Source organism: Carassius auratus, chromosome 6, assembly GCF_003368295.1.
Source record: "Carassius auratus strain Wakin chromosome 6, ASM336829v1, whole genome shotgun sequence".
Lineage (NCBI taxonomy): Eukaryota > Metazoa > Chordata > Actinopteri > Cypriniformes > Cyprinidae > Carassius > Carassius auratus.
The window spans coordinates 11,515,178-11,527,625 of record NC_039248.1 but is presented as its reverse complement, the minus strand read 5'-3'; the positions used below and the strand labels follow the sequence as shown (position 1 = coordinate 11,527,625).

At 35.8% G+C, this 12,448-nt stretch overlaps 1 protein-coding gene across 3 annotated transcripts in view; it reads right to left on the bottom strand.

The window, feature by feature from the left end:
* LOC113096436 (contactin-4-like) overlaps positions 1-10,732 on the bottom strand; it is a 120,104-nt gene extending 109,372 nt beyond the window's left edge. For 2 of the 3 annotated variants that reach the window (XM_026261821.1, XM_026261826.1), the window contains exon 1: positions 10,330-10,388. In XM_026261821.1, the coding sequence (XP_026117606.1) occupies positions 10,330-10,338 (9 nt within the window). In that variant the 5' untranslated portion in view covers positions 10,339-10,388. Of the gene's footprint in view, positions 1-10,329; positions 10,389-10,425 lie in introns of those variants that run through there. The other variant, XM_026261833.1, reaches the window with a different exon arrangement.
* Positions 10,733-12,448: the final 1,716 nt, after the last annotated feature.

Here is a 12,448-nt window from a genome sequence, read left to right as displayed (position 1 = left end):
AGCTTGCCTTCATTTATTTAAATACTATATGGTAAAATACTATTTATACTCTGTAAATGTCATTATGAAGTCAAAACATATTCACTTTCTTACTGAAGGTTCCTGGTCTTATCATGAACTTTTCATAGCTTTATATTAATCCAGTATTAATTAAACTGCTTTGAAGCTCCAGGAACATGACACAATGACAATACTGAATTGGATACTAGAAAACTGAAATGTTAATTATTTATCACAAAATAATTACACTGCTCCTTTTGTTTGGCTGTTAATAGCTACAGTTAAAGCATGTACTGTACGAGTAGAGGCCACAGCCATGCTAACCAGTCAAACCTTGACCCCTTGGTACTCCTAATCTTTAAGCTTTAAAAATCTCTCTTTCCCTTCCACAACCTAAATTGGCTGCTGGCCTGCTGGCTTGAATTTTGCTCATGGAAGAAGGAATACCAGTCATGAGAGATCATGGCTGTGTTTAAAGCATAGCCTAATTGTAAAGCATTCAAGACAACTTAAAAGGGAGTATACTATTTTTAATTTATTAAAAATAAATAATGAATTACACAGTATATATACATATATTCAATTATGCTATTAATTATACTATAAAACATTTTAATATAGTACTATGGTTCATATAAATGAACAGCATCCGTGAAATATAATCAGTCAGGTATCAAGCATGTGCAAACTGCACGCAAATATTATTCTGAGAATGGAGCCATTGGGTATCAGCATGAAATCAAAGCTGACCTCAGATTTACTTTTTAAATGCACATTTCTAGTTGTATTGTGCATTATTCATCTGTTCATGTTCTTTCAAAGGAAATAAATGTCTGTCCTCATGAACCTTTATCAAAATGTAATAACTTGCTAGTTCTGCTTTTCAGCCATCTTACTTTCAACGCATCTCCAGCCACATGGCTTCATTTTGGTATGTATCATCCACTTTTTACTATCAAATCAATTTCTGACAAATAAAATAAAGTCCTTCCATACATTATTTCTCACTGAATATATGGAACGGTGTTTAAAATGGTTTCATTTGTAAATGAGTCGCATTACAGTGGTAAAATGAGTTGTGAACGACGTCATGGATCATGGATATAAATGGACAAATTTTGATTTAGCAAGAATACATTTGTAAGAACACAACAACTAGAAAATAAAAGAATTCCAGATTCATTAAAACAGAAATATATAAGAAATATAGCACCAAAGTCATATTTTTGAAAGTTGTACAAGATTTATAAGCAGTAGCTGGGAGTGTGAAATTGCAGTCAATGTTGCCTGTGCCTTAAGCTTTACTACCAAACAAGATCTCACATCGACAGCTGACAAATGCCCAAGGCTGTGAGTTCTGCTGCACTGGACACTCTTTGCCATAGCAGTATCTTAGGCTGACAACAATAAATCCACCACTAATACGCTGCAATGTCCACAGAACCCAAGTTTAGCACCAGAGATCTGCAGAAATTAGCAATAAAAATCCACAGAATAAAACCCCGCCCTTTGAGTGAGGTCGCAAAAATATAGTCCCAACATCACTAGAGGGTTAAATGAGCCAACATCAATCAAGGTTTTCTATCAAGTCAGATTACTTAAAAAGCCTATGACCTGAAAGCACAAAAGCCCTGCTAACATTGTTATCACTACCTTTAGATGAATATATATATATATTATGCAGCACGTCTCAGATTAATGATACTTCCATTTGCAAGTACCTTGTTATGCTCTAATAAAACATGGACCCATTTCAGATGCTCTCTTCGAATTTAAATGTACCAACACCTAATAATCTGCAGTACTTGACATCTTATTTAATGACTCATCTACTTGTTACTGATTTATGTAATAAAAATGTAATGTTTCACCTCTAGCCCTGCAACAATGGCTTACTGATTCTACTCTGCTCAAACTGCAGCTTGCTGCCCCATAAAGGCCTTTGCTATGGTCCTATATTACAGTCTAAGCTAAATTACAGTCTGAGCCTTGAACAATAATAGCATCAACAACATAACACCACCACTATTACATCACCATTATGACAGGAACAATACAAATTTTTGTGCCTCTCCAACTATTTAGCACAGTGCCAATGATGAGCTGGATTAGCCAACGACTCAACAGAGCCACCCTTGTTTCTGGCAGATGTGTCGCAGCCAGACTGTGTAAACCAACAAAGGCCAAATACATGTCATTTTTAGAATTAAAATGATGGATGGATGGATGGATAGATGGATATTGTTGTATGATAGACCTGTTATATGTAGTGGACGTGACTAATATTCCATCTGCAACATTAACACATGCTGTAGCCTGCTGTAACATTTAGACAGGAAGTGCTCATATTTGTGCTCATTTTGAAAAGGGCACTTGTTATATAAAGGCTACTTGGTCTTGATATGCACACTTGCTTTTCTGCAGGATAGCAGCCTACATTTTTTAAGTATCACTCCATCATTTCCCCCCTCAGAGACAATGCATTTTTTAAATGTCATTTTTGCACAGCTTGTCTAAATTGTGGGTTTTAGCAAACTCCAGCCCTGGATCCCACATTTGACAAAGAAATGCTCAGTAGCCTTCAGTCAGCCTGTCAAATCAAGATCAGCCGCTGATTCATTATCACGGTCCAACCATAATTCACATCAAGGCGACTTATCTGACCAGATAAGATGAGATGACATTCAATCCAACATGGTAATGTAATTCAAAGCTTTTTTAATAGCGAGCAAATCGCTTTGCTACTTCTCAAACCTGAGCCACTGGGAGATGATTATATTGTGAATTGCCTTAGTCCTTCAGGACATATTTTTGAGAACTAAAAATTATGTATTTAGAGTAAAAGACTCCACATTTCTATTACTGCTAAGACACGAGGGCCTGGATTTTGCTTCAGTGCAACGATTTGTCAGAAGCGCTCAGAAAATTGGAGTAATCTCTCATACCTGAGAAGTCATGTGAGGACACACAATGGCATGGGTATAGTATAACCAAAGAAGACAGCAAGTTCTGTGTAATTTATAGTAGTACTGTCCTCAGAATGCATATTTCTGCCATTTTTCAAGGTAAAAATGTGAAACCTACTGTATATTGCAAGTGCTCACAATCAAATCACCAAACTAAGGATACACAATATATCTGACCACAGCAGTTACAGAGCAATATTTTTTCAGTTTATGTTTCATAGATTCATATGTATTGGCCAACATTGGCGAGAAAATGAATTAAATACATTTAATGTGTTTTCTGTACGTACATCACAGTACATTTAAAAAAAATCCCTGATCATTTACTAAGTCTGTTTAAAAAACTGCAAATGGCTGCAGATTTGCACCATTGCACATGCAAAAAGTCAATTTTCATAGTTTTAAAGGCACAGCAGCAAAATAAACAGTATGTTTACTTTTAGCACAAAATAACACATGATAAAATGCTAAAACAGAGCATAATTTTTCATATACATCTTTTTTTTTATCAGTCATTGCCCTAACCAGCCATGATTAGATTTTTACTTCTGCTGCACCCACCCACACTGAAATCTCATTGGTGGAAAACCTCTGCTCATACTGTAACTGTATACTGAACATCATATATGTTCTCGGTGGCTTTGAATGTGATGCATCACACAGCAATGGTCAGAGATAATGGTCAGAGAGGGGGTGGAAAATTGTAATGAAAAATAAAAATTATAGGACAATTATAGTGTTTTTGAGCACTGGAAAAATATATAAAGTGGACCTAAGGGGAAAAAATACCCAATATGGCTCCTTTAATGCTATAAAAATCTGTTATAACTTTAATAATTTAAATGTAAAAATAATGCACCAGCACAAACACTGCTCACTTCTTTCAAGACAAACTACATCATAATTTTAATCTCACTCAGATGGCTTTATTCCTCATGGACAGAAGCCTCATGTTTGTTTTCCAAAGCATAAAGTAGTAGAATGTTTTTAGCACCATCTGAACTCCCAAGAACATTGTCTTCGATTTCTCATAAGCACTTCAAAACACACCCATGTGGTTTGGCAGCACTTTTCTGATTAAACAATTTGCTTGACAAGGCCATCATTAAAGCACATCATATACGACATCTCTATTTGACATCTTAAATTTACTAAAGGGAAGAATAATCAGACAGCATTTTAAATGTAAATAATAAAACTGGAATCACAGCACCAGTAGTTACATAAATGCCTTATCATGTTATGCTCCACTAATGAAACCCACAATTACCCATATTCCCAAAGGAATATGTTGCACCATGATTGCATAAGAAACAACAGACAATAGGTCTGTAACACATTTAGAAATGGCAGATATGGGATACAGTTCAGTGAATCTGAACTAATACAGAACCACAGATTATTTGAGACAGATGTGCTGGTTATTAAACCATCCGCAAAACCAGTTTTCACTTTCTTTTTATGGGTTTAGATAAATAACGATGCACTAACCAACGCACGAACCAAAAAGTAATATGGTGTTGCCATGTTTCATATAACATACATAACATATGTAACATACATAACATTACACATCAACATTATACAATTATATGATTATATATCGTACTGCGAGCTGTTGAATGCTAGAATCTGACTGGTTGACGAACATTATAAGATGTGCAATTATTTTCAGGGAAATGAACAACTCAAGTAGGGAGGCAGATCTTGATCGCATTACATGTCCATATCACTTCAGCCAAGATTTCAGTTATTTCAAAGGTCCTTACAGCTTACAACAGCAAAATAACCAAAACCCAAATTGACATTGACCAAGCAAATAAATATATTAAACAACAAGAGAAAAAACGACTAATTATTTCATTTTATGATAATTTTATGAATGGAAAGCTGCACATACAATCTTTTCCAGTTCTCTCTCCCTTACAGACGCACACACATACAGTACAGACACTCACTCACTCACTCACACACACAGAAGCAGTGCTGCTCTGACAATTTTTATCAGTAAAATAGTTTAGCAAACTACATGACATTTCTCACAAGTGACGCATTAACGGCACTGTTCTTGAAGAAGATGAACTTACAGTTTCATTATTAGTAGAGACGCTGCTGCCGAACACTGTTGAGATCCATTCAATTATTAGAATATAATGCAAACCTGAGGCTTCATCACCTCAGGTGTGCATTATTTTCTAATAATTCAACACCCCATCATTAATTATTCCTTCCTTACTGTATATTAATCTTAATTGGTAATCATTCAGTATATAATATTACGCTTGCTTTTCCATGGTACTGTCATTGTTAAATCTAGTGTGGTGCAAATAAAAATAAATTTATACGATTTTTAGACTGTAAAAAAAAAAAAAAAAAAAAAAACATAATTTTAATGTGTCTGTAACCCTGAAATCTGAAAATAAAAGCAGCTCACAAGTCCATTCACATAACTGGACATTAAGGAATAATAAAAAAAGGCACAATGGCGGTGTTATTAAAATGAATGATAGCACTGTTTGTGGCTGGACTACTTGCAGTCATGTATGAGGATCATTACATGAAGCCGAGGAGCTTAAAAAATACAGCTTGGAGACATTAAGTGGCAGTGATAACAGCAGAATAAAAGAAGAGGACTGCTTTAATGGGAACTTTTTTAAACACGCTGAATACTGAATGCACACTCACTCAATACTTTGCATATTTGCCCAAACAATAGCTTTAGTACCCCTGAACAAGCATAACAAACCGACCCCAAAGATTTGATTTTACAGCAATTCCTTTAGACGGTAATCTTGGAAGTGGAAAAAAGGAAACAGTACTGCACCGATGCCCCTCCACTATTCTCAACCTTACATTTTCACCTGTCTTCAAAAATCACTTCAAGGCAATTTCTCACAAAACACACTTTTTGAGGGGTTCCTTTAAATCCATTTGATCCCAATAACAACACAGCTTTACCTCTCATCTATGGTCCTGAACCCTAAAAAAAAATAGTTTTGGAATTGTGTGAAAGAGTCTTCTACACTATTACACACAGCTGTCAGCTTTCCTGAACTTCAAGCCAATATGGAATAAAACATTAAGTGTTAAAACAAAAGCGAGACTTTGTTTTCCCAGTAGCGTTTATGTCTTCAGTTTAGCCTTTTAGCCATCAGTGCTAAACACTGAACGCTATTAATAAACCATCAGAACCAGTGCTTTGTGAGCAAATGCATTCAATACACCCTTTTCACACTCTCTCGAGAGGTATCTGAGAAATAATCATTTTTAGTGCCAGCGGGATTGTTTTTCCTAATTGACAGCCATCTTAGATCCATTAGTGCACTACTGTCAGTATACTCGGCTTTGATCTGTGATGTCAGCTGGATCAATTTCAATGCTTGGCAAATATGCAAATAATTCCATAGCAGAGACGTGTCAAAAGCACTCAGCGTATGCTTGCGCTAAGACACTGGCTGTCTCTCGATAAAAACAAAGAAAGGGGTGGAAGAAAGTGAGAGAGAGAAAAATAAACCGACTTTGAGATTCCACAATGGCTAGATGAGAGGGGGAAAAAATTTCATCTTAATATGACACAAGAGGCTTACAAGTCTCAGCATGTGCACGGGTGAAAGAAGTATCAGGGGCCCACAGCCTCTCTGTGCATAATAATGTTTTGAAAAATCGCACGCTGCTGTTTGCTTTTAAAAACCTACAGAGTGCATCGCCAAAAGGAGAGTCTCTTACTGGAGGCGCAAGGCGGGCGACAGAGATCATTTGTCTTTATTTGCCGGGCTTCACCCTGGTTTACCACACGGTCCGCTGGGAGAGGAGAGCCCTTAGATTAGACGCTAACGGACTTCTCGGGACACTGTCCAAAATGCTATTTTGCCTGGCGTGAGAGTGGCCAGCTGTGCCTAGCCCACATGTAAATGACGGCTTTGTTGCTTTGTTAACTCAGGCCACCCCATGCATTCGCTCTGTCAACGTATGACTTAGGAGGATACAGTAACAACAGGAGAGTCCCAATGGGCTCTATATTTCCCTGAAGGAAGCAACATGGTGTAAAGCTCCTAGCAAAGACAAAGAGTATTCAAAATACTAGATCAATCAAAACACTTAAAGGGACAGTGCACATCATTAACTCCCCCGCACGCACTGAAGAAAATTGGTTGCATAACAATTTGCGCTCAGGAATTGCTATAAAATTTCAGAAACAGACACAAAGAGCAAGTAACACAAATGTTTTTAATTGAATTTGTAAAATTGTTGAAATTATTAACTTCATTAAAAAAAGAAGAATCATTTTGACAGTGTGTCATTACAAAGCTGACGGAAAAACACAAAAAAATATATTTTAAAGAAAGTCTAAAAACAAACAACACTGAAGCTCACTGACTTTCAAAATCTTTAGAGTTTCACCGAATAGAAACATCAGGTTCAGAATGACCAAAAAACAGGTGATTGAAACAATATGAACTTTTGGTTGACCTGACTGCTGTATAATTAACAAACAGCCTGACTTGTGTTCATAATGATACCCATCTCAGATCTGCATTTCTCTCGTAAAAGCTGAATATTTATTATATATATTTTTTTATATTACTAAAAAAATTGTTTCACAAGTTTCAACAGAGTGATCACAAACAAACACTTCTACGCAAGGAAGTTACAATTAATGTCACTATATTTTACTTATTAGTCGCCTTCACACGTCTGTTGCCAATGAAGGGAAAATGAAGTGTAAAATGAAAACGACCTGTTAAACTCTTCAGCCCTGACCCGCATGCACATACTGTGTGTGCATTTTATAAAGAAGCAGCCTTCCTGACAGATTTTCTCAGTGCTTCCACCAGCAGACACCATCCATTGAAATTTGTATGAAATCCAACCACCCCAGAATCTTTATAATGTCACTTGCACTACATCACTTCTGACAGGCAGCCATGCTTAGCGTAAGAACACACTCGCTCTCATACTTTCGTCTTGATAACGCCGGTAACTATTTGTGACCGTGTAGTATATCAAAAGTCCATCCAAAACGCCATCAGTTTTCCCGCATAATGACAAAACATTACTATCAAAGACGATAATTATGCAACATATTCTCCCATCAGCAGTGTTTTGACATTAGATGTTAGCCTGATTTATACAAATCTCATTTGCATGCAGGCATGCAATCACACCGAATTTGTCTCTAATGTTTTGCGACGAACATTAACCAGGCTGCTTTGAAAGAAATGCCTGCACTGTGAGCGAAAAATAGTTATACAACATGTCCTGCATTGTTATAGCCTGACCGGTGATTAACATTAAATATGATCCATATAAAACCTCATCTGCTTGGCCACCAGACGAGATGAGATTGTACTCAACACAGGGAGCTGCAGTCTGGGATGCTGAGCGACAGATGCTAGATAAGTCTATCCAACCACATATACATATGAGGTCTATGACTTCAGTTTTATTTAGATCGCTCAAGAATATACAGTATTGTGAGCCATGTAGCGGCTAAATCAATAAATAAATCAAACGAGGAGCAAAATATGAGAAAGCTATGACTTTTAACATGTGATGCAAAAAAGTAAATCAGTCAAGGGAAATAAATAAATAAATTCTGAGTGGTTTATAGAGTTTGTGGACAGCAATAATCAGTAAATCCGGCCGGATTAAGCGATGGAGGGACAGTGAGAGCGGATTAATAAACATCTGCGGAGGCACTAGTCTCCAACATGACTCTCTCTAACCGAATCAAACCCAGAGCATATCAGATCATTAACCCCAGCGCAACATGTCTCAAAGCATCAGTAATGCACACCCGTCCTGACGTTAATGCGCTCTGTACACAACCCAACACCAGCTGTTTCAGTATGTAAGATCAATTCGAGCAAGCTTCGAAAAGTCAACAGTGATGATGACTTTCACAGCAAACATCAAGATGCTTGTCACTTTTACTTGATTAAAAGCAACAAACAAATATTTACTTTTTGAAATCAATGACTAGCCTTAGTATATGTTCAAAATATAATGAACATACACACATACATACTGTATAACAATAGATATACTGTATATGTTCACACACACACACACACACACACACACACACACACACACACACACATATATATATATATATATATATATATATATATAAATATATACTGTACACGTTCCTCGTCAACAAGTGAAAAGTAACGTGATATGAAGCAGTGCCTCCACGTGATTGGCTGATCATACTGTCAGCTGGGTAATGTTATCGTAACAGGTGCACAAACTGGCCCGAATGTGTCAAATGAGAGAAAATGGGCAGACTCGTTAAAGAGTAAACAACTCACCCACTCACATATCATTTTTGTCATGAACTTGAAATGACTTGAAATGCAAAATGATCTGTGAGTGATACTGTTTTTAGCGAATGAACCAAAGGTACACTCCTGTGCCTTCCGCCATCATGACACCTGCAGTGCTTACTGAGGATTTGATGAATAATGATCCCAGAGAAGGTCACTTTTAGCCATAATAGCCAATCAACAGTTTGAATTCATAAGAACATACAAAGTATTTGTGCTAGCTACTGCAGCACTAAAATTACTTTTGAAGCAATGCAAAAAAAAAAAAAAAAAAATTTATATATATATATATATATATATATATATATATATATATATATATATATATGTATATATTCAAGGCTATTTGTTTTATGCATGTAATCATAGCACATCAAATTTGTTAAAGACAAAATAATAATACAAATAAATAATTATAGAATTCTGTCATTTTTTTTGTCAAATTTCTTTTTTTTATTTTAAATTGTTTTTTTTTTTTTTTACTTTTATCACAAACTTTACAAAATTTAAGGTAAGCTATTTTCCATATACCAAATATGCCCAGTAAACATAACACTGGAACAATATTGGAACAAAATTGCACACACATACACATTTACTAGTGATCATTTACAATATTTTTACAGTTCTACTGATAATATACTGTCAGTTCAACTAAATTATAATTCTACTAATAATTCTACTACTCTAATTGTCATTTTCCAACTAGAAACATGTAGCCTATTATATATATATATATATATATATATATATATATATATATATATATATATATATATAAAAGGCTTTATATGCTACTACTACTACATCTTCTATCACTAGGAACTACTACTCACAATTTTAATGCTAAATAATAATTAATTGATCTTCTGTGGTTTGCTCGTCTGTCGCAAACATAGAAATGTCTTGTAATAAATGGAGAGACGTCTAAGCAGTCGTCAAAGTAAGCATGTGTCCCTTTCTAAGTAAATGCCTAAGAAAATACGTCGCTAGCCAAAAACAAAAGGCGAAACGTGCAACGGCATACTCACTCTCCGCATATGTTTGAAGTGCAGGCAGAGCAGCAATATAAACGCGAGTTCAGCGTGACTGAGCGATGCACAGCTGATAACTAAAGACGCACTTACTGTGATACATCGAGTCTCTTCCCTTCCTCTGAGTGATACGAGCTCTCTGCGAGACGCCCACTGAACCGAGCATCCGAATAGCACGGAGCGGATCTCCAAAAAAGTGCCGCTTAATGGCAGAAGATGTGAGCGCCAGCGTTGAGCTGGAGATATCGCGCTATCCACACACGGTCCCCGCTGATTCCTGCATTAGATCAACATGAGCCGCGCTGCTCGTGTGGCACGGGGTGGGCACCTCCCACATACTGTGCTGAAGGGCTCCCAAAGAGTCACACAAATCACATCATCTTTGTGTCACGAAGGGCTGAGGCTTTGACATTAGGGATACGAGGACACAGCTGATATGGCAGAAACGTAAACTTGCAGTAAAATGTGCCCATTTATTATTCACTTGGCTTTCAAGACGGCGGGATGCTTTAGAATAAATCTACTGCAAAGAGTAAAAATATGCTCTGTAAAAAATTTTTAGTAATAAAATAAAAGATGGAACAAAATACTTTTTCTTAACAGATATTTTAAATATATTAAACATATATATTATGTGCGTGTTTATATATATATATATATATATATATATATATATATATATATATATATATATATATATATGCATACACATTATAAACTAAGCAGGTGACGTATATTAAGCATGTTCACTAAGGCAGTATGTACACATGATAAAATATAACTATTATGTAAAAAAAAAAATATTGGGTGAATTGTCAATCTCTGAATTCCTTGTGCCATCCATTTGTCTGGATGTTAAAAACTTAGAGAGTAACAAAAATGGAAGCTTAACTAAATATTACAGTGGGCTGCTGTTAATAATAAATAATATATATTTTTTTATTTTAACAAAACCACTTACTTTAGATATTACCACATTTCTAGTCACTAATTAATAATAACAATGTTCATAATAAAAAGGGGGCATTTTTAAAGGTCAATTAAGCAGCTGATCAAATAACAAAAATATGCTCTAAGAATGTTCGGCTAAATTTCCCATTATATTATGAAAATGTTATTTTGGAATGTGCAATATTCCAAGAGGTATACCGTATTTCATTTTAGAATTTTGCAAACATTTAATATATTTAAAAACTTAACATTTAAATAATGTTAGACACATGTCAAACTAAATCGTTTCAGAAATAAAAGATTCCATTAATAAAGTAATGAATGAATGAATGAGGTATTTATAGCATTTCCATAAAAAATGTCTTTTTTTTTTTTTTTTTTTTACACTTTCTAAGGCCACTTTGAACATTATTGGAAGAAATTTTGTTCATAAACTTGAGAGAACCTTGCCAGAACATTAGCAAAGTTCTAGAATGTTCCTTGTCAACTGGGTGATGTTACAAACACTAGTGTTACTGTATATGTGGGATCTCTAGAACCCCAAAAAGTAGTAATGTACATTTTTGATGCAGGAGGACGCATCAAGTTAAAATATTCTTTATAATTAGTCCTAATAACATTAGTCATGAAATATCAACCTCACAGATGTTAAGCATGTCTTACAAGACCCCAAAAAGAACATCAGCATTAAGTGCATAGATCCTGATGTGTGGTTTGCAGAGACCACAGTTGACAAACACAATATAAGAGAAGCCCGTATGAAGCAGTTGCATTAGCTGATAAATTATGTATATGACTTTAATGAGATCACATTGCTCTATGTCATGATTGGAGTTTAGTCTCCCCCACCCTCAATACTATCACATTTCCCTCAATTAAGTTTGCTCAGAAGACTGATCTATTCAGGCACCTGCGCCAGGGGGTTTATAAGCTGTTCAGTAAGTGTCTTGATCAATGTTAGTGGCTTATTGACATGCTTAACTCCCGATGGCACCCTCTGTCTGCTGTGACAGAACAGCAAGGTGGAGTGCGGTACATGTTTTGACACTGGTGTGATGGGGTTGTTAGGTGCATGTCTGTGTGTGTTGCTGTATAGCTATAGCTGCTTTGCATATGTTCATGCAATTCAAAGACAGGAGCAGGGGCAGCAGTAGACGAGCAGTGT